Source organism: Vanessa cardui, chromosome 7 (assembly GCF_905220365.1).
Source record: "Vanessa cardui chromosome 7, ilVanCard2.1, whole genome shotgun sequence".
In the NCBI taxonomy this organism is placed as follows: domain Eukaryota; kingdom Metazoa; phylum Arthropoda; class Insecta; order Lepidoptera; family Nymphalidae; genus Vanessa; species Vanessa cardui.
The window spans coordinates 1855779-1879976 of NC_061129.1; the positions used below are offsets into that span (position 1 = coordinate 1855779).

The window sequence follows — 24198 nt, forward strand, 5'->3', positions numbered from 1 at the left end:
ATTTTCAAACATTTGTCAATTATTTGGAAATGTCACTTTATTCCCGAAACTTTGTGAAAATAATTATTACATAATTATACAGTTTAGTTAGTATTTATTTATAAAAAAAATGGGATGTTTTTACTCCAGACGCATAGACGAGGTGAGAAAGCTTTTCTATTATTTTCCAACACAACCTTGACTATTACAAAACAAATAATGCTATTTCAGAAGAAAAAAAGGCTTATAAACCGAAGCCAAACTAAGCGAACTGTCAAAAAACCTCTTTTTTATTGGGTGAACGTTGGAGTACCTAACTATATTCATTTTACAGGAAGATGTCATATACGATATGACACCGATACGGCATTTACCAGTGATCTTTGTAAACGGGGTGCCCGGCGCCGGCAATCAGACTGTTGCGCAAACTATTTCCAACATAACTGGTTACACGATGATAAGGCCAGGGGAATTAGTTAGAATGGAAGCAGAGAAGGATACTGCCAGGGGACGCTTAATCGCGGACAAGTTACAGGCTCAAGAAGACATTCCTGAGGTGAGAAACTAACATTTATAACTTTAAAAAAACTAATATATCAAATAACAGATAAAATATAAATATACCATAGACAAACTGAAAACCGTTAATATTGTTGCAATGAAACTACGAATTATAGTTCCGTAGATTTATTAGTTTATACCGGTTCAATGAAAATATTATCGAATTTTATCAGAAGGCATAAAAAAGATAGTTATAACATCATTTTCTGTAAAATTTTATTTAAGCTTCTCAACTTTTAATTGTTATTAGTTATTAGTTTTCCTAGTTCATGATAGTCTATACCGTTCCGCTAAAAACAACAGACATATAATAAAAAAAATATATAATTTATATCTTGGTCGTCGAGCTCTGTTACCTACAAGTTCGTCTAGATAGGTACCAACTGCACAGCATATATTATACCACCAAACAGTAATGTTTAGTATCTATTGTTGTGTTCCGGCTTGAATGGTGAGGGAGCCTGCGTTACTACAGGCTCAAGGTACTTAACATCTCATAACACAAGGTTAATGGGCAACTGGTGATATGGCAAATGATTAATAATTCTTGAAGTAATCGGGCATCAGCTAACCCATTGGCCAATCCGCCTACCTATATGATATAATTTTTTTTAATAAGAGTGAGTCTCGGCCGCCCTTCCGAAGTCATAACTTGAGCTAATCTACTATTTAATATTGAAAAATTTCCATCTGTCATAAATTCACTGGCGCCGTAACGCGTTACGTAACGAAGCAGTAAACCATCCTGTAAGAAGTTATCACTTCAACATCTTCAGTTACATTGGATTTGTTCTTATTAAATCAATCGATGGACAGTATTTTTCCGTCTAAGCAGATAGCTCTCCTATTAACTAGTACTCTATTTACCCTGTCCTATTAAATTCCACTAAAATCAAATTCCATATAAGGTTCGATATATAGTTTATACCGACATGTAGGATACCACCAACACTTTGCTGGCCAATTACTGGTGGTTCAGCTATACTGTAATTATAGACACAAGAAACAACATCTCACATCCCATAGTTGGCGACATGTAATTTGGAAGTTTATACCCAATTCTTTACGGTGGCAGTTTTATGCAACAACTAAGTACATGGTCCATATTGCCGGTCTGCTGATCAGTTACAAATTCATCTAAAATTAACTACTCTATCTTTACTTTATATTTCAATTTGTAACTGAAAATGAGCTCTATTATTTGTTATGTTTTGGTTTTTGTAGCAAGTAACGGTTGATATAATCAAAGAAACGATGCTAATGAACCAAGATGCGAAAGGTTTCATATTGGTCGGGTTCCCGAAGAACCATAGGATGTCGAACATATTCAATCGGCAAGTAAAGTGGCCCGAGAAGGTCGTTGCACTGGAGGTTGACAATGAGGTATTATGATTTAAAAGATTTTCTTTGCGACTTCAATATCTTGTTCAAAAGAATTTGTTTTTGTTATTGGAAAATGACCGGATTGGAATATCGTGTCTGATATTATTACTTGTTAAGTTGGGATACGTAAGATAATTCTGATTGCAAAATAAATCAGAATGAAATTTCACCAACCTGCTAACTCTGAACTTACTATTTGTAATCTGTTAGAGTTAATTGTTTGTTTGTTAATCGGAGTAATAGTTCGAATGAACTAGCTTGATTCAATAACCTCAAGTTGATCCTGTGATAATAATATAGCAATAACATTGTACTACGTTTTTGGTAAAAGTATTAATAGGATAATACGTTTAAGCTTATGGATATGTTCATTCACAAAAGCACGCGCTTTAACGTTAAATTATCGGCATGCATTGAGAATATTGATCTAATTTTAATCTATTCTTGCTGACTTATATAAGACATTTTACGCACACTAAGAAATCTTGTAATTAATAGAATCGTCATTCAGTCTGTTGATACAATAATAGTTATTCTCGGCATACGGTTGTACATTTTGGATAAAATATTGATCAGATTTGTTTTTGTTGTTTTTTTTTTTTACCTAATTGAGAAAACTATACTTGAAAATGTGAAATAACCGATGATTTATATATTTTTTTAATATGTTTAGCCTTTTCATCTTAATTATAATTTGGCAAATTTTTGTGAAATAAAAATGAGACGTGATGAAGAGAATATTTAATTACAAATAAAAAACATGACATTTCAAATAATGTAGGTACTCAATTTATTAAAATTTTGAATGTTGTTTTTTTAACGTGGAGGGACGGGCCTTGCACATAATATATGTACTTCGCTATACAATTATTTATTTAAAAAGTAATGTTACCAAATAATAATTAAACGAATTATGGTAAAGCAGAAGTAAATATCAAATATCTAAGGCAGTAATTTTATTTACCAGGTGGCAGCGACGAGGTTACAAAACAAACTATCAGAGCTCGGTCGGCCCGAGGCTGAGATCAACTCAGCAAGACAGATCGTGAAGGAGGCTGCGCATAAAGTTAAAAATGTCCATAAGCGATTTGGTGGACACGTTGTTACGGTATCTATTTATGTTTAATCTGTAATCTATCTTACTAATATGACTTATGATTAGTGTATGGTCATTGACCTTTTTTATTTTTTTTAATGATTCCTGTCAGAGTTAAAATGTCACTTGAGTATTGTTCACAATTTCGTTAGCCTGTGTATTGTCTTCGAAGTTAAGTAATCTTAATCGTTTCCAGGAAATGTTTATTAAATGAACTCTGTAATAGTCTCTTCCGTGTTTAAATGCGTGAAAGTTGTATAGTATTTAGAAATAATTGTTAATCTGTGACGATATTTGCCCCCTCGTCTATAAATATAGAACCGTAAAAAAATATTTTGAATATGAAACAAACTTATTTTTTTTTCTTTTGGTTGAATGTTTCTTCCCAAGGTGTCAGCCATAAGCGTTTCTTTCCATTCAGGTAACGTTCTTATAACAAGCATTCTTCACAGCTGGACAGCAGCGGTAACCCTAAAATTCTGGCTTCCACCCTAAAGGAGATACTATCGGATACAATCGAAAAGAGTAAAAAACGAGAAGCACGAGTACCGAATGCTGCGTCAGCTCCTACAGTTGCCCCCAATTCCCCAACACCCAAATCTCCAACACCCAATCCACCAATGGAAACTACACCGATTCTCCAACCTGAAATCACAGCTGAAGCGACATGATTTTTTTTAGTATAATGTTAATTGTGATGTATTTTAAATTTTCTTATAATAAATGTTACTTTTTTTGTAGAGTTTGTTTTTCTAGAGCATTAATATGTCAGTTAATGATGAATGTTTAAAACCTACAAAACCATGAAAAAATGTAAGCTATTTAATAAAGAAAAAAATAAAAGTTGGTAAAATATTTTTGACCACACTTAAAGAACGAAAAAAATAAAAATGTTCAACAAATAATATAGTCGCAGCTGAATTGATTAACTCCTTTGTCCGATTATTATGACGTCATTATTTACGTACTGGCCGCAATGAATTCCTTTTTTTCCAAATTTCAAATAATCAAAAAACGCTTCACCGTGACAAGCGACATACGTCGTTGTCAATTGTCACAAAAACGCATCGATTTTCAAAACAAAAAAGCGGTTAGTGCATTTGAAACTGCCAAAGGAATCGGGTCATCAACGTTGAATTTCCGGATTCTACGATTGACCTGAAAGAAATCGCCACGCTGGGTAAATCAGTCATAAAAGTCATGAAGATCAAATTGCGTTAGTATTTTAATCAATTAATTAAGATATTTTTTATATAAATTATATTTTTATATGTGTATTTACAATTGCATAAAAGACAAAAAAAAATTATGACTTAATTCATTTTAAATTCATTTAATACATTCAAACAATAACATATTACATAGTGTAATAAACTTACCATACAGACATAGTTTATCGAATAAAAGTTTGACTGTGATCTGGTTTTATGATTCCATAAATAAAAATAAATTGTAAACTTAATGTTTACTACGCATTACTAATACATTATTCGTATATTAAATTCATATATTATGTTCTAGAATGAGGTCAATGTACTAACTGAAACTTTTTCACAGACTATAAATAAAGCTACTTATTCATGATTATAATTTCCTAACGGTAAATTTACATAGTGTATCAGAGACATTACTTAAACGTGGGAGAAGTCGTGTAAACGGTTACATTAAATGGAAATTATCCACATTATTCTAGAAATAAAAACTCTTTATAGCGAGAGACCGTTTTCCATCAACGTCTTCAACAGAAGACAACGAGAGTGGCAATGACTGGGAGCCTGAGGTGCGGCCGATGATGCAGCCTCGCTTTCCACCGCCGCAGGCTATAATCGTTGGCTCGGTGCGCAAGCGGCGCGGCAACCTGCCCAAGAACTCTGTGAGGATCCTCAAGAGATGGCTCTACGACCACAGATACAATGCTTACCCGAGTGACGCTGAAAAACTAGCGTTGAGTCAGGAAGCGAATCTGACGGTTCTACAGGTAACTGCATGTGTTGTCTTGCTAACGTCCAAATTACGGAAAATAAAAAAAAAAAACAAAATTGTTTCAATTCTACTTTTGGTGTCTTTGTGGTCTTTTTTACTTATTTGGTGCTCAAATTTGATAATTTTCCTAAATTTACCTTAGTATGGAAGTTTAGTTGTCAAACATTACTTTTTTGGATTCCTTCATTAAAGTCTAATGTGTTTGTGAGATTTAAAAGTTAAGATATATCTTGATGAGTAAATTGAGTATGACTAAAAATTGTTAGGTTTGCAATTGGTTTATCAACGCTCGGCGGCGGATTTTACCGGAGATGATAAGAAGAGAAGGGCATGATCCGCTTCAGTACACAATATCGCGTCGTGGTCGAAAACAGCCAGGGCTCGGTGTGGGCGTTGGTATGGGGGTTGGGCCAATGGTTGGGCTAGCATCAGCATCAACATCGGGAATGGGAATGATACCAAACAACGTGACTGTCGCTGGATGGGAGGGAGTGGAGGTCCAGGTACGAAATGAAATGTCCATCTCTAGAAAATTTTGTTTTTGTTTTACCAAGAAATAGGCTTTATTGCATTTATTGATCGACGACTTATCTCGACCACAGCTATCTTTGATGAATTAATAATCTTGTATAGATTGGATTCTTGGCACTTGGCACAATATTTACCATATGAAATAGAAGATTGATATTCAATTTGTAGCTTACTTTTTGAAATGTTATAATATTTATAACTGTTTGAAATTATATTTGTACATCTAAATTTATTTACGTAACGCAAAGTTTAGATTTTCTAGATATGTTATATAATTTCAAATTTAATAGTTTTCCTGACTTCAGTATGGACAGATTAAATTAGAAAACTGATTGGGCTAAGGTCTACAACAATAAAAAGGGTTTTGTTGGTTGCACAAAAGTTTTGGCTTAAAAACTGATTTTCCAACAGAACGTTGTCGACCACAGTCGTGGTCACGATTACGGGGACGGGTTGTTAGTTTATCAAGAGAGGGACGATCTCGGCGAGGCGGAGGAAGGCTACTCGAGTGCAATCAGCGAGGAGGAAGTCAAATACGATCCCTCAGTCTGGCAGTCTGTCATTCGTTACGGTCCCGGAGACCACGACATACATACAGACAACAGAGGGTAAGTATATATTACTTTTACTGTACCATGAATAAGCATTTAGAATTTATCAGATGGAATGGTGATGTTCACGTCACCTCCATTGACCAAAGTTAATGCACTATTAATTACGTCAACGTCTACCATGGACCTTAATGTATACAGGAGATGTTATTTCTGAGTTTTACTATTGATACTGTTTTGTTGAAGTCTAACGTTCTATATTAGACAGTAAACATAGCTGACGTGCGTATAATTTTACCATGTAATTCAACTTTACACTGTAACGTAAGGTGTAACGAAAATGTTTGTTGTGCTCATGTCTGTGTTTAAGTTGTGGTTGTCAGGTTTTCAGCCTCATGTGATTATTTTTACAACATCTTTCAAGTTATGAAATTCAATTAAATTAATTCTTTTAAATGTTAAATTTGAACAGATCCGTAGTGACCATGGGCACTGACGGCGGGGAGGTGGTGACAGGAGACATTGATTCCTGGCAACCGCAGATGGCTCAGTTGACAGCTCGGCAGGTGAGCCCTCCGCCTCCCGTCGCGGTCGAATTGGAGGTCGCCACCACCGATATGTGGTGTCACACTTAGAACGTCGTATATGCCATGAACGTGTCGGGTTTTATGCCGTTGTGTAAATATTGTGTTTGGGCGCGGGTTCATGTTTGTTTTGTTGGATTCAAAAGTTAAGTTTCATTGACTGTTCCTACATATTCCATGCGTTCTTTACCCTACAACGTTGTTGATAACAAATCTTTAATGTTCACTAAAATCCAAAGGTTAAAAATTGTTTTTACATGTTGACGAATTTTGTACATATTCCTTATTAAACAATAAATGGAAATTTAAAAAAAAAATAAGTTAGCTGTAAATTGTTGACACAGTTGATCACATATTAATTTACGCCCTTTTAGAAACTAAATTTTGAGACCAGTAACTTTCTCTTATATACTTCGTCATTCGCGATAACAACTGTATTTTTTTGAATGGAGGCAAGATAAAATTGGAAAGGAATGATACTGTGTGATATATATAAAGCAAAATAGGACTAAACTTTCAGTTAAAAGGCGACGTCGGTGTTAAAGCATAAGACGTCGAAACCGTTGTAAAGACTAATTAAGTATTTGTAAATGTTTTACGAGTAAGATAATTTTAGTTGTTTACCAAAAGGATGATGTTTAGTTTTTTTTTTTCAAAATAAATATTTTGATAAATATTTCGCGTTTTATTCAATGAGTAGCTAAATGTTTTAACGCCGGCATCACCTGGGACCAACCTACCAATACTATAAATATTTTTTATGCCCATTAATTTTGGTCGTGAAATCTTTGGAAATTTTGGAAAATTGTTCAAATTGATATTTGCAAAAGTCCTGTTTATCTGTGGCTTGTGTAAATTACCGATGGTGTAATATGGGCTTCAGGTGGTGCCGCGTGACGAAGGGGAGGATAAATTCAAGTGTCTGTATTTGTTGGTGGAGACGGCGGTGGCCGTGCGACAGCGGGAGAAAGAACAGGAAGAAATACTACCGTTGTAGTTTATATGTTGTTTATAATTTGTACTTATATTAGCTGTTTCACTTTGATGTTTAAAATTTGATTGGGTTGTTTTGCGATTTTGTGGTCGTCAAAATTACGTAGTCGATATCTACATAACGTAAGTGTAAATGGACTGGCTAATAATAATTATATTATAATGTTACTAGTTATGCACTGGGTACCTACTATGATATTATTTTCTAATTACGTGAAATTTGTCTGACAAGTCAGATAACCTAAATATTTGAAATTCTGTAATGAGTCAAAGATAGTCTACAGGCGTTGTTAGATCGATTTTTACAAAATGTATGAAGCCTCCCTGCAGCCGACCGTCTTATAAGGCGAAATATTTGCTATAAAATAATTCGTTAAGAGTTAAATACTTTTTTTTATAATCACATAAAATTACCAAATATGAATAATAATAGCCATGTCTAAATGTATAAGGCTCATAAAGAATATTGGATATTGCTCCTTTTATCGTCTGTGAAAAGTTATTTAATGAATTAATGGTATGAAATAAATACATTCTAATGAATAGTATAAGTCAAACTACAATATATCTGAAATACCCTTATTTAATCTTGAAATAATGGTAAGGAGTGGCCCTTATCTCTGTTGTAGACATTATTGATTTTACCAGTAGCATTGAGTATTGCGTTTAACAAATCAAATTAAGACCCGTAATGTGTGCTTGTCTCAGATATTATTAAATATGAAAAAAAAACTTTATAAATAATCAAAGTATTATGGATGCATGTCTGTCTGTCTTTTTCACTCTCTCTTGACACGAGCAAAGGTTCAATTGATTGATCTATTGATAACAATCTTCGTCCTGTTTCTCATAACACATAACATAACATTAAGTCATAAGATTGGTCACGTTAACGCATCCCTAATTTTCATCGTAAACTTCCCTACCCTCAGTTTATTTTTTATTTTTTAAGTATTTAGAAGATTTAAGTATTTTTAAGTTGTCTCTTTAGAAATAAGACTAGGTGTCTGTAATTTAAGTCTAGTTCTTAGTCTAAGATCTTCGTTGATTAAATCGTACTTTGAAATTTCATTTTGTTTTAATTACATTATTTTTAGAATTATTAATATTAATTTAAAAACTGGCGTGACTACAGGCATAAGGGTCAAAGAATTATAGTTACCAAGGTTGGTGGAATATTGGTCATTTCAGGAATTTTTAATATTTCTTACAATACCACTATGGGTAATGATGACCACTTAGAATCACAGTTGTTTGATGTCTACCCCTTCTATAAAAATAAATAAATAAAGTAGGATATCTAACAGATAGGGATATTTAAGATATTAACAAATTGAACGAACTAACAAGTAACGAATCCTCTAACCCTTATTCCTCTCACATTACATCCTTTGTCATGGATAGTGGTATGCAATGTGATATAATAGTACCTACAAAACATAAAAATAAAACAAATTTAAAAATTAAATTATTTAATAAATAACCAAATAAAAGTATAATTGATCAACAGGCCGTAAAATTAATGAGTACGTTATATACAATTTATCTAAGAGCTATCACTTGACGAGCGGGTCCAGGATCTGCACCACTTGGCTGAAGATTGCGTCGACGCTGTCTTCCGCGTTTATCTGGAACAATTGTCCAAATATTCATATGATATAAATATATGTTCTCGTGTCAAATATTCTTTAAAGTATAGTATTTAATTTGGTGTCTTCTTGATTTTAAATAAGAAATAAATTTTGTTCTTATTTAAAAGATTTATTTGGATGAAAATAATTGTTTGAGGGTGAAATCAAGCATTTTTCATGTAATTTATGATTCCCAACAACCCACAGCAGAACAGAGGTGGAATATGTTCCAAAACCGTTTCCTTAAAGGAGAAAAGGAGGCCTTAGTCTAGAAATGGAAAAATTACGGGCCACTTTGTTACGATTTAGAAAATTTTCCTCTTTCTAATTGTACTGTAATTTGAAAGATGCTTCAACGGCCTTACCCTTTTGAGCTTGTCGGGGTACTGCGCCAGCACCTGGTCGTTGTTGTCGAGGAAGGTCTTGAGGCGCAGCTTGATGGTCTCCTCGTTGTCGTCGGCGCGGCCCGAGCTGGCGGCGCGGCCCAGCAGGCGCTTCGTCAGCGTCTCCGACGACGCTTCGAAGTAGATTATCACCTGCAACATATACGAGACGCTCTTCAATACCACCACCAACTTTAACAGGTAGACTGTAACTGCTTGAAAGAATACTTGAGATGCCACCTGCAGGAAAGGCCAACATTTACGAGAAGCTCTTCAAGACACCCACCAACTTAACAGATAGACTATAACTGCTAGAAAGAATACTTGTGATGCCACTCGCTGGAAAGACTTCGTGTAAGTCTGTCTGGGTACCACCTCCCTCATATATTCTACCCCCAAATAACAGTACTTAGTATTGCGTTCCGATTTGAAGGCGGACGAACAATCGATAAGACATTGTTCTTTTGAACAAAGTCTTAATTAGGCATTAGAGAAGGTGATAAGTAATCTTTAAAATTTAATACAGCGTCAATGGGTGACCATAGGATAGCACACTGGCCCATTCATGCTATGAAAAAAGTATGGTACAAATGTAACTTTTTAAAAACTTATTTGTTTCATTGACAATAGACGAGGTATTATAATCTAGATAATATGTCCATCTGTAAAACACTTACAGTAACTGGAGCAATGGTCTTCTCAAAGGCGATTCCTTGTGACTTCTCGCGCGGGTAGCCGTCGATTAAGAAACCTTTGGCTTCGTCCGTCTTCGCCATCATTGCTTCCTTCAGCAGGTCCAGTACGAGATCGTTGGGGACTAGCTCACCTGGAAACATCATTAAACATTTATGAATTGTAGTTTATTAAAGATTTTAGAATTTATATTACTACAAATAATTTTCAGATCTTTTCGAATGAATTTTAAAAATGTTGCAGAATTTAACCCTACCGTACAAAAGCCATGTAGAAGAATGTGTGCTCATAGACACATGCAACCCTGTAACGTTCTATTAACCCACCAGGTAATTGAACCCAGGACCTTTAAAGCTATTCTCTGGACCAACTCAGCCACTATATGAATAGTCCTTACAAAATCGTTTTTAAGGGTAAACTTCGGATAATATACATTGTAACATGTATGTTATGATTATAATTGCAAATTTTATGACGGTAGCGCAGCCTTACCTCTTTCCATGATGGCAGAGAGGCACTTCGCTCTGTCGGAGCCGCTCTTCACTTCGGCGCGGAGGAGATCGCCTGTCGAGAGGTGGGTAAAACCATACTTTGCGATTATTTTCTCGCATTGCGTGCCCTTGCCTGATCCAGGACCTCCCAGAATCCACACGATCGGTGTCTTGTTTGTGTCAATGGGTGCCTGGAGAGAAACAATTAATTATTATTCTCAAGCCAAAAATATTAACATCTGCTTGTCTCATAGTTTTAGTCAATTCCCCGTAAAATATAACATTATAGTTATGAGTACATTCGTAAGACTTCTCGGCTAGAAAAGGCAAATAAATAACTTCAAAATGTATTGCAAGGAGTTATTTTGATACTGTGAAGCGATGGAGTAAACATCAAGTGTTGTACGTAGTCAAGTCTTACGAGCGCTATTATTTTATCCTAGCAGTGAGGAGTGTTGTATGATTTATTTTTAGATCAACGCCCTCGTCTTATTACTACTATAGATATTTTACTGTGATGGTTTGTTAAAAAATTGTTCCGTGTTTTAATACATTAAGTTTTATCGCACTGCGTACATTTAATATCGATTTGCGCATATCCGACGAACGTGTAAACTTATAATGGTATTTTTTTTAAATTGCCCACACCTATATTTTACAAAATAAAGTAATACTAAGCTTTCGATAAATCATTAGTCTTTACAGCCATTTAGAAAAGATTGTGGTCCGTAAAGAGTTATATGATATATGTATTTAATTTCTATAATATATAAAATAAATATGACCTAACCTAACCTATTCCATATATTTTTTTTCTTGCTATAGGTTGGTGGACGAGCATATGGGCCATCAGATGGTAAGTGGTTACCATCACCCATAGACAATGAAGCTGAAAGAAACATAGATGTTATGTCCCTTGTGCCTGTAGTTACACTGACTCCCTCACCCTTCAAACCGGAGCACAACAATACTGAGTAATGTTATTTGGCGGTAGAATAACTGATAAGTGTGTGGTACCTACCCAGATGGGCTTGCACAAAGCCCTACCACCAAGTAAATAAATTATTAAAAATATTATAATAGTTAATACGCAAGCACCGTCCTTTTTATTGACAAAGCTACGCAACACGAATTCCCTGTTCAGAAAACCTTGTGGAGCTGAGCAAGTAATGCGGAACTTACGATAACGTCCCAAAATAAAGAAACTCTGAGTCTTATATATCTAGTCAAGTATGCTTTTACAAGCACTTTTGAATCGTCATTTTACAATTAAATGAAGCTACCACCGGTTCGGAAAGTAGATTTTACCGAGAAGAGCCGACAAGAAAGTCAATGGTTACTCTTTTTCAACATTTAAAATATTAAAACCTACGTTTGTGTTACACCGTTTAATATTTCCTACTGCTTTAAGTAAGTATTACATCCTAGAATCTTGTAACTAAAGAACGTTTTGAAGATATCAATAAACAAACGAGTTTGATATTTGTTTATAAAAAAATCGCAATAAAATACCATACCGTGCGTTGGTACGCTTTGCATTTCGGTGATCTACACTGGAGTGGACACGGAGGAATTTTCTCTATATTTTCCTGTTCGCACGGAAAACAGGTCTTATCTTCCATATTAACAGTTTGATTAAATGTTTAAAAATGTTATCATAAATAATACAATAAAAGTTGGTAAGAATATAGTACTAAGAATAAGATTATTTTGACGCGTATTCTCTTGACATAAATATATTAAATTCAAGGAGTTTGAATTCTGCAAAAGCAATTACTCTGTTAGATATTTTATTGAATTTATAAAAATAAATTAAATTATTTACTATTCTTACAATACAATGATATACTTAACTTTCAGTTTAATCAAAAACAAAACCTTTTAATTTTAGATATCGCTCTTATATACACTATTATTTTATACTATTCGTTTTAATTAAATTGATTTATTATCAAATATTTCGTTCCAACATATAATTATTCCACTATATGGAAAACATTTATGGAATTTATTATTATTAATTTGTGGAATTTATTTCAATATTATCGTAAGCTTTATTATGTACTACACTCGCTCCTCATGTAGTTTCGACAAAGAGCTTCGACATCTTGTTTGTGAGGTACGATTATTCGCAGGAGGTAAAATGGTTGAGTGGCAGAAAATGCTTTCAGATATTTAAACCGATTAAATACATTATATTTAAACCATTATCATCACGATAGGGTCATAAAAAATATAGACAAAACGCAGCCAAAAAATATTTATTTAAAAAATCTAATAGACTATGTGACAATTTACTAGTTTACTCATAAAAATTATTTCACATAAAGATATCGTTAAAATTTTTCGCCCAAGTATTCTGACCTTCGAGGAAAAGGTCGTGTAATGAAAACTTAAAGGTTAAATCGATAAATCATTCAAGTCCTAGATTCACGATCGTTTACATGGAACGAACGAGCACTCGATTACTATTTGGATCTCATTCAAATGCATAATAATAAATTTCATTATCACTCTCAATGAAATGTTTGCATTTGGTGAATGTGAAATTTGCTTGTTCGTTGGCTTAGCCGTTTGTATCTACTACGACAAAAATACGTACTGTAATAATAATTATACTGCTACTTGGTGGTAGGGATTTGTGAAAGCCTGCCTGGAGTGCCTGGGAATAAACCGAAACGCTGGTAGTATTTAATTATCGACGATTCAAAAACGCTTCCTTGTGAAGTTTACTTGAATAAAATTGATTTCATTTGATATTTATCCCATATATTCCAAACCTCCTCTTCAAAGGGAGACGAGGTCTTAACCCAGCTGTGGGAAATTTACTGTTGTTGTTGTTATCCCATTTTCTGGTTCGGAATTGAAGGATAAGAATCGAAGTAGCCACAGGTACAAGGGACATAAAATTTTAGTTGTAATGTATTTGTGATGTAAGGAATGATTAATGTCAATACATTATCAGCTTGTGTGGTGTGTGGTGACCACTTACAATCGGATGGCTTTCTTGCCAGTCCGTCTATTTATATGACGTATTACCAGTACAAAGAGTTTCATAAGTTATAAAAAAGTACTACAGAAAGAATAATTAAAAGTAAAGTGCTTGTCAAAATTCTACTGCTGGAATTAGGCTTATATAAATATTTTATATAACTGTAGAAATCTTGAGTTATATCTGTCTGTCTGTCAGCTTCTCTAATGTGGTGGAGTAAACACATGTAAATAGATCAAGATTACTTCATTAATACTAAGCAGGTTTCTTCACGATTATTTCTTTCAACATGGAGTACCAGATGCATTATAAAGATAAATGAGATAAAAAAAATAATTAAATTTTCAAAATTTCTTGCCACCATGTGACGCGGTCAACATTTATACAGTGACTATTTTTAATTCATATTTACATGTATATATTTAAGCAATATTATTAATTCTTATATTAATAAATTGGTTATTTAAAAATATAATAATAATTTTATAACCGATTTAAAACTGCAATGCGGCTAAAGCTTTAATCGTAACGTAAGTAATGAAATCGTCACGAAAACAATATGTTACCTCAATCTCAATCGCTCTCGAGAAACAATCTAGGTTGATATTTATATTCGTATATTTTGTAACATTGAATACGCTGCTATTGTATATTTAGAACAATTTCTGTCAGTAACGCTTCTACGATTACATCGAGGTTGTCTATTTCGGTGATTAGTCATTGACAGTGACCGTCTGCAATCTTTAACTGAATACTATTTTATTCTTTCTATTTGTATACTGTTTTTATCTTTTATTTAGTTTTCTATGTGATTTATATAAGATTTTAAATTAACATGGTTATTTTTATTATTAAATTTATTCATTTCGGGATTCACAGTCTCGTGAACAAGACATTCGTAGATAATGTCGAAATATCGAGCTCCACCGAACAAAAATAAAAAATCATGTTAAATATCCCGAAATGAATAAATCTATGTGATTTGTTTGTAGGAAAAATAAAAAGGATTTTTTTTTAATTATGTTCATTAACGAATCCCTGCGTATGTTAAATTGTAATGGTTTAGTTTCTTTTTCTTTTTAATAAATATAAAGTTACTTCAACATTAGAATAATTTAATAGTATTCCAACGTCAAATAAATTGTCGAGGACGAAAAATGCCAGTTGCTGGACAAGTAGAGTTTGACATATGGCTTCAATAAATACGAGTCAGGCAATTGAAATTTTCAAAGATGGAATTCATTTTTGTTTTTTTTTTTTGATTAGTCGAAGGTAACGAACTGTGTAGTCTAATAACGGTCTTTTGAAGAAGACCACATTAAAAAACAAATAAGTATGTTCATGACAAATAATAGCTAAGGAACCTAAAAAAATATTTAAGTAGTTCGTACTTTACGAACGGAGCGTCTTTTTGTAATATAATTTTCTTTATAAATTGACTAAAGTCAATCCGTAAATGAGATGTATTGAGTATTTTGAATTTAATTTTAATATATCTGCTTATATCTTAGAAAAGCTAATAATGCCTGTGTTAATTGTATTTCTTTGCGTTTGCTCATCGCTAGTCCGGATGAGAAAATACCTTGTGAAGTTGTTGTTGGCACGTGTGTGAAGGTTTGTGATAACGTCCTACGATGCGAAGCTAATTCACGTGAATGGTATCGGGTAGCGTTATAAATAATAATATTTAAATTTAGAACTAGAATTAAAAAAAAAAAAACAAAACAGTCAATTATCTTCAAAATGACTTGGTGTGCACGAGAGCTACGCTTGACATTCACCAAACGTATATACCTACATCAGATTTTATTTGTGTGCGTGTTCTTATTGGACCAATGATTATCCACTAGTATTTTATATCGAAACAGAATGTTTGCTACAAATAAGACTTATCCAATTTCTTAAGAAATTGAAGGACTTATAAATTGACCAATTGAAAAATAAGTTATTTATATGTGTAGACGGTCATCATACAAAGCTCTTGGTATTTATTTATTATCATCATGTCTACTATTATGTGATAGACAAAAATACAAAAAGATAAATACTATTAGGTATATACCTTATGTATATAATAATAGTGTTCAGTATTTTTTGTCATGTCAATCATTTTGACATTTTGACACTAATTGGGTACAAATTCGTCATGCCACAGAGTATACTATATTTTCACAGTTTCAATAGTTAAAAATTTCATTTACTATTCTTATTTTCGTTACGTCCTTATATAAAAGTTACTTTGTTTCAATAGTTATTAACGTTAATAATTTTTATTTGTCAAAGTTTTTGGTTAAATAGAACGAAAATGTAGCAATTACCCTCGATTTTCAGTGCCGTGACACACACTATAAAGTAGCATTTAGCAGCGCCGACTTTATATGTATTTCTTTACATTTTTAATGGCTTACGAAGTCCACGCGCTCTATATAACCTTAAGATTTTTGTGTTGAGATCGCGAGACACATATAGACAGTATGTTTTATAATTTGTCGGAATGATTCAAAATTATATTTGATTCGAAATCTCTATGGTTTTATATATTCCTTATACATATTATTGTTATATAAATTGTAATGTAATGCTTTTATTTTTTTATAAATAATGTATTACTTTTTTTTAATGTTGAAGTAATTTTTTGAATGCATGATATTAATATATATATTTTGACCATCATTTTATGAAATTAATTTAATTTAAAGTTACTGTGACTAATAAAATAGAAATAATTAAGTTGAATTTAATGTTTTGGAGACAGTACAATAACATTTTGATCCTTTTCTAACATAATCTCTATGGCTACGCTATATACCATTTTTGTTTTTTAATTGAGTTTAAGATTATTTTTGATTAATAACATACCATTAATATTATCAGGTAATGTGCTTTAAAACAAACGTGTAAACTCAGAAAAGAGTTCGCTTTTCCGACTACTTTCTTAGCCGAAGTGCGATCTTAGAAAAGACACTCAGAGATTAAATTCATTGTTTACGTCGACTCTTTATAATCTGAGCCTCTTTTCTAACATTCATTACAACGTAAACCTGCAGATTTCAATGGTTGAAAGATTGATGAAATAAACGGATTTATTTATATACCTTCAAATGTATGTCGGTCTTCAGACTATGGTTCTCTATCTGCAGCCATGTGGCGACGAGAAGCACAAGTATATATAAATATTTACATTTAATAACTTTTTCTTCAATAGTACTGGTTTTCATTTAACTAAAACAAACTGTTACTTGGAGGTACGTGTTTAACTGTTTTGTTTGTGTGTATTTCAACGTTTATTTTATTTATCTTTCTAATTTATACGAATAGTTATTTTCATAAGATGAATTGCTGAAGTTTCGTACGTATTATGTTGAATAAAGTATGCGTTAGATTAATTGGAAAAACTTAAGTTCTATTACTATTCATGGAACGGCCTGTTTTGCTTACGGGTGGTAGAATTGTTGATGAGTATGAAATGGTTCGTAAGTTTCGTGTATGTATGTGACATAGAGAAAACACTTAAAAGTTACTCGTAAGTCTGTAGTAGAAATAAATTGTTAACAACAAACACCGGGCCTTAAAGTATTTTAGATACTTTTTTTTCAATGAAGGCATATTAACGATTTAACATACCGGCTCTGTATCATACAATATTTTGTCTTTTTCTTTAATTTTAAATTACTGATTTTAGAAAGAGATAGATAGACTCATATAAAAATCCAGCGACGCACCCCGACTTCGCACGGGTGCATTACTGATGCTAAATGAACTATAGAATTTAGACACGATATCACATTAGAAACTTCTAAAATGATCACTGTTTCTTTACTATATAGTCTATGTATGTAAAAACAAAAACCTTACTCTCGAATTCCTCTATCTATTAAAAAAACCGCATCAAAATCCGTTGCGTAGTTTTAAAGATTTAAGCATGTAGTAATAATGTACTTATGTAACTTTAATACACTTAAAAAAATTTATTGAGTTGGCTATTGATAAGACATCTGGATTACTTTGATATATGCAATTGAGATTTAGTGGGATGTTGACGTACTTGCGAACATCACAGGCGATCGTGACTCGTGCATTCAAAGCACGATAATACATAAACATTCGAAACACTGTAATACAGTATTGGTATTTGGCAGTTGAATGACTGCTGAATGCCATGAGATCGAACGAAGAATGAAAATCAATGAATTTTGACATTTGTATTTTACATTTTTAAAGTCCTGAATGGTTAAAAATTATGTTTAAAGCCAAACTGAACAAAATAGGTTTGTATAGCGATATTGTAAGCTTTATCGAAATCTATTTGCGATCAAGAGAATGATTAGCACGTGGTTGATTACACGAGGTAATAATAACATCATAAATATTGGCGTTGGATGTATTTCTATATGAACACGATAGGCAGTATTTTTGTATTCGATATAGATGTATTTTTTTAGTGTCAAAAATGTACTGTCTGTTCGGAAAACCAAACAGACCTATGATCTGGTGAATAGAACTGAGAAATGAGGTCAAAGCTAAGGGCACATTATTTTAGGAATAATTGTCCTTAAAAGATTTCCATGACATTGCACTAACAACAGTCCATTAATTTATTAAAACGTAGAATATTCTTGAAAAAAAAGAATCATAATACATACGAATTTTAAGCAATAAAATCGATGGATCTCATGAAACAGTGATGATCATTATGGACTTTAAAAATACACAAACAAAAAGTTTAAAAACACGTCGAATGAACGCGTTGATGTTAAATTTACACACGTGTAAGCTCGCGAGTCCGACGCCAGCTGGCAAGCTCGTGCCGTTTTACACTGGATTATTTTGGAAAAATCCGAGCTTATATATGAAAGGCATTCTGCGTCAATCGCTTCGTTTATTTTCAATACGTAGGATAATAAACGATCAAAATAAAATTAAATAAATAGTTGGATACCTACAACCGTTTTATTCCATTTCGTTAGGACTTAAGGTTAGGCTAAAATTATCATGCAAAAATATTTTGGAACTGTTTTTGTTATTCGTTGAATACCAAAAAAGATAAAGCTTTTCCTGACGTTAATAGCCATTTAGTCGAGTTTAATTATATTGTTGAAGTATTTTACGTTAATATAATGGAATAATGTTTCTTATTTCTAAATATATCGAGCATCAATACAAATTTGTTATCTATTACTTAAATTTTAGAACTGATATTAATAAATTTTAAAAATTGCTAAAACATTTTGTGGTCAACCACTCGTAAACTTAGATTTACACGAGAGTAAAAAAGAATACATAAATATATCGATAAAATAGCATTAAGTATTTCACTAGTGATGGGAGGATTATTTTTTGGCCTAGAGCATCGAAAATACTATTAAACGTGGAAATGCTGCTAGCGTTCTTGCCTCGGTTCTATGCGGTTATGATTTGTGCCGTAACCATTTATTCTCATTGGTTATATACAAAGTACTGAAGTCCTTTATATAATTTATTATTGTGTAAATTAATGTTTAGTAGCCATTATTCCTTAATTTGAATATCATTAAAAAATTGCAACGTTAATATATGCATATTTATTTCATCAATAGTATAACAACTCCAGTGGTGTCAGGAGGGCTGGTTCGTTTTTGCCCAGAGAATCGAAATTGCGATTCAACGGGGAAATGCTGCTAGCATTCTTGCCACCATTTTACGCGATCAAGATTTATACAGTAACCAGTTTTAGTTCATAGTTGTATAAATTTAAGCATTTAATGTTATTCATTCTTATGTTAATAAATTATATTTAGTCAGACTTTAAATTTTTACATAATAATAGACTACGTATAGGATAAATAGAAGTTAAAATAAAAGCATCAAAGTTCTTAGACATCCGGTCGCTCGAAATTGACTTCATAAAGTTCAGTACATTTTCATCCGTCTTCAGAATAAAACGAATGACTGTTCTTTTTAAGTTTCTTGACCTATGTTTATTAACTTGCTAAGATTAATAGCAAAACATTTATGTAATACATTTCGATTTCTGAAACGATTCCAGTGTTACTAAAAAAACTATAAAACTCTAGAAATTAAGCTAAATTTCAATGTGGCAGTTTCCAGAATAATGAAGAAAGAAATAATTTAAAACAATAAAATAAATAACCATACTGTACCTGACTTCAGCATGTTTAATTTCATTCAAACCAGCTCATCTATTATTTTTTTTATGTTATACGAGTAAAGAACAGTCTGTACATTGCCCACTGCTGACGTAAAGCCTCCTTTTCCATTGAGGAGAGGGTTTGGAACATATTCCGGAACGCTGTTCCAATGCGGGTTGGTTGGCACACGTGGGAGAATTTCCTCACGATGTTTTCCTTCACCACCCAGCACAAGATGAATTATTAACACAAATTAAGCACATATATATATATAGCGGTGCTTGCCTGGGTTTGAACCCTCAATCATCGGTTAAGATGCACGCGTTCTAACCTCTGGGCTATCTCAGCTCATTTATAGTCATCACTTTGAAATGTTGAAATGAAACAAAGATTAACACTCAACAGAATAAACATTATTATACATCAATATTTGCTCTATGAAGGGAAATAGAGTACTCTGTAGAGTAGAATTTATTCCCGGTATCAAGTTTATAATAGCGCTGGTTTAATGTTCACTAACTACGTTTAGGTTATACAATAGTAAACTGCGCTCCGTATAGCGGATTTAATTACAATTAGTTTAATAGTGCTTCCAGTAAACACGTAGTTCCTTGATGCTTTGGAAACGGTAAGAGCTACATATATATACTTACTATGTAGCATAATAATGTAATGTGTTTTTTTATATAATGTTTTGTTATTTACTAAATTCTTTTTTCAAAATTAATTACTAAGTAAATTGTGATTGAGACTGGACGCTCAGTAGATTTTTAATCAAAGGAAACCGTTTATTAAATAGAGAGTAAGATAAATAAAAACATAGTTAGGTAAATATTTTATTATAAGTATATAGTGTCACGCACACAAATATTTGTTTAATATATTGAATATTGTTTATATATATGTCAATCAGTAAGATTTCGAATTTCTTTAGATTACAATCTGACGAGAAATATTGTAAACTCTCGAAATTTTGTGAACTGTGAAATATGATTGCAATTAAACTATTATATTTATTATTATTATTTTTCTCTTTATTTCTATAATCTGTCTCGACAGATTGTAATCTTACGAATTTTGTAATCTTACGGTGACATATATACCAATAATCTTAGCTTTCCATATACAAAGTGCTTTATAAAATTTTCAGTTTACAGTTCGCTAGTAAATAAAAGCAGGTTTATGTAGATTTTTATCGCGAATTATAATTCTTATCAGAATGCATTTGTCGATATGACGTTTGTATGACGATATGACTATTAATCTAATAAACGATTTTTAATCTGTTTTTTTGTTTTTTAATGGAATTTTTAAACAAATTGGATGTCAATTTATTTAATTTACGATCATACATACATTACATGTTATTTTTAGTCAAAGAAATCGCGCTCATAAAAATAAATCGAGGATAATTTAACTGTACTTATATAATGTTTGCGATATGTGTTTATGTTTATTAGATAAAAAAAAATTCTAGAATGTTTTTTTTAAATAGTTAGGAAAACTGTATTTTGTGCACAAATGTGATAATAAGGCTTTTTTTTAATATTACGTATTTCTCTGTCAAGCTTTATTAAAGTACGGTACGAAAAAAAAATCATGAAAAAACTCAAGATATAATAACAAATAACGTTTAACCTTTTATAAGTTTCGAATGTCTAGATGATTCGTAACTCGAGCTGTGAGCCATTTGTTTAAAATCGATAACGTATGCAGGTATTTATTTCAAGGAACTGGCAACTTTCATAAAAGAACACAAGCTTCAGCTTAACCTTAGATAATATGGGGACTCTATTATTATCGTACCAGTGACGTAACGTTATACAATCCAACTGAAAAATATTCCCTCCCTGTTTCAGCCACACATAATACATATTAAATAGCAACTCATTTTTTATTCAATATAACGTCAGTCATAGTATTTATTAAAGACAAGTTTAAGTTATAAAACGTATAATCACTTACCATTTTTTAAAATATATCGCGATCTCAGTTCCGAAATAAAATGTCACTACGTCCGCTTGCCGCGAGCTCTGCGGGGCAACTGCGGTTTGATTGGAGCGGTCAAGGCCATGGAAACTGTGCCAAAGATCCACCTGACAGCGCGGGAAAGCTTCAGGCGAAATGGCGGGAAGTGTGACACCTACTAGATTACAGATTCGTTACATAGTCATATCGATATACATAGATAAAAAAATAATCATTATAATTTTATCATTATATTTATTTATATTTTAAGATATATTATTGTTTTCCGATTATTTTATTGTTTTTTTTTTATATCAAAATACTGATACTTTAACAAAAATATGACAAATAATTTTACTTATATTTTTAAAATGTAATTACGTAAAGGTCATATTTTATTCAGGCCAATTGGCAGTGATTTGGTATGCAGCTAAAAGGTATCAGAGATGGCTCTTTGATTGTTTTCTCATAATATAATTTGTTTAAGCCTAATATGTATGAATTTCATTTTAATATGTGCAAAATAATTGTCCCCGTATTTTATAATTGGAAGATAGATTTAAATATTAGTTTGCTCTACTCAGATGAGATGTTACGATGTTCATAATTAATGTAGACACTTTGATAATCCTTCCTATATGATTTGTTATATAGGAAGTATATATAGAGCTGAGATGTCCCAGTAGTAAGAACGCGTGCATCTTAACCGATGATCGCAGGTTCAAGCCCTTAACTGTGTTTAATTTGTGTTAATAATTCATCTCGTTCTCAGCGGTAAAGGAAAACATCGTGAGGAAACCTGCATGTGTCTAATATCATCAAAATTCTGCCACGTGTGCATTCCACCAACCCGCATTGGAAAAGCGTGGTGGAATATGTTCCAAACCCTCTCCTTAATGGAAGAGGAGGCCTTATACCAGCAGTGGGCAATTAACAGGCTGTTAGTTTATTTTTTTTAAGTTAAAAAATACATTTATTATCAATACTATATATAGAATACTTCAAATACCATAACAAAAAGCCTTTTTTTCTATATGTCAAGATAATTAATACAGTTATCCGATAAGGTTAAAAGGCTTACGATCAATGATGATTAAGTTTATTGATTCTTCGTTCGTTGAATGGTACCTGGTACAGTTTATCGGCATTGTTGACGCTATAATGGCTGATGGTAGCAAGTGTACTATACTTACCAACTATTGTTTCGATTGGTATCATTTTTATGATTTGTGTTATTAAAAGCTACATTATTTCCAGACTCATCTATAATAAATAAATTTGCAACGCAATAATTGTTCTCAGATGAGACCTATTGATGTATATTCTTGAAGTATATCCCTTATTTCGCAGGATTCAAAATATCACGTTTAATTGAAAAGGAATTTAGTCTTCCCGTGATTGCGATCAGCGATACGACAGATCGTTGCGATACATTCAATGAAAGAAAATATATATTAATCAAATTAAAAAATATAAAGAAAATATACAGAAATATTAACTTCACCAAATATTGTAGAAGTGACAACGTCCCGGAAAATCATACTCGATTTTGTTCTTTACACTATCTGTAAAGTCATAAGTTTCATAATATAATAGCACTAGTGAATATGATCTTTACACAAACGTAATAACTTATAATATCATATGACCTAATATTTTCGTCAATTTGACACGTCGATTTATATTCGCTTTGTTTTCTCGGGTTGAACTGACGCGAGAATCTATAGCGACGAATAGCGTCGAATGGCGCGATAAGGAGCTATTTCTATTGGTTGTGTAAATCGGCAGTAATTGGTTTTATTGAATTTACCGATGCTACATCTAAGTTGTGCTGTACTATACCGTAGTACATTGCGTTAATCGCTACAAAATTTGCTACGTCAAAATAAAATTTATTTCATGTCTAAAACAAATTTCGAAAATTCGCTGATCCGCCTGCGGACGATGCGTCGGGTGTGAACCGCCTTAGGGCTGCGTGTGAATAGAAACAAAACTGTAACGATAAAAAAGTGCGCATTTATTGAATTTTCCTAAACATATTACAAACTACAAATACTATGAATATCCACCTAAGTTTCATACATTTGCAATATGCTCGCGGTGTGACATCTTGTTCGATATTTAGATTTACAAAAATAAAAAAAAAAATTGCAAACTGCCAATCATTGAAGATGCAAAAAGTTGTTTTGTTTTAAATCGCGTAAAGAATATACATGATGTATTAATATTTCATTATCTGAACATAAAACGT

The 24198-nt window shown here is 32.4% G+C and overlaps 3 protein-coding genes across 4 annotated transcripts; 2 read left to right on the forward strand and 1 right to left on the reverse strand.

Annotated features, from left to right (window-relative positions):
- Positions 1 to 18: 18 nt before the first annotated feature.
- LOC124531391 (adenylate kinase isoenzyme 1-like) lies at positions 19 to 3759 on the forward strand. Its single transcript, XM_047105960.1, has 5 exons — positions 19 to 142; positions 314 to 535; positions 1765 to 1923; positions 2891 to 3031; positions 3472 to 3759. The coding sequence occupies exons 1-5, from the start codon at positions 110 to 112 to the stop codon at positions 3688 to 3690; spliced, it is 774 nt and encodes a 257-aa protein (XP_046961916.1). The 5' UTR covers positions 19 to 109; the 3' UTR covers positions 3691 to 3759.
- Positions 3760 to 4219: 460 nt separating this feature from the next.
- Positions 4220 to 6776, forward strand: LOC124531388 (BEL1-like homeodomain protein 7). Its single transcript, XM_047105956.1, has 5 exons — positions 4220 to 4235; positions 4732 to 4997; positions 5269 to 5505; positions 5945 to 6141; positions 6557 to 6776. Exons 1-5 carry the CDS (start codon positions 4220 to 4222, stop codon positions 6717 to 6719), a joined length of 879 nt encoding a protein of 292 aa, XP_046961912.1. The 3' UTR covers positions 6720 to 6776.
- Positions 6777 to 9116: 2340 nt separating this feature from the next.
- On the reverse strand, positions 9117 to 22100 carry LOC124531410 (adenylate kinase isoenzyme 1). Of its 2 annotated transcripts, XM_047105995.1 has the most exons (6): positions 18619 to 18634; positions 16947 to 17073; positions 10861 to 11050; positions 10353 to 10501; positions 9658 to 9828; positions 9117 to 9289 (listed from the first exon to the last, which is right to left on the reverse strand). In XM_047105995.1, the coding sequence occupies exons 2-6, from the start codon at positions 17067 to 17069 to the stop codon at positions 9218 to 9220; spliced, it is 705 nt and encodes a 234-aa protein (XP_046961951.1). In that variant the 5' UTR covers positions 17070 to 17073; positions 18619 to 18634; the 3' UTR covers positions 9117 to 9217. The 2 variants fall into 2 exon arrangements, with proteins under 2 accessions (XP_046961951.1, XP_046961952.1); XM_047105996.1 differs by lacking the exons at positions 16947 to 17073; positions 18619 to 18634 and adding an exon at positions 21945 to 22100.
- Positions 22101 to 24198: the final 2098 nt, after the last annotated feature.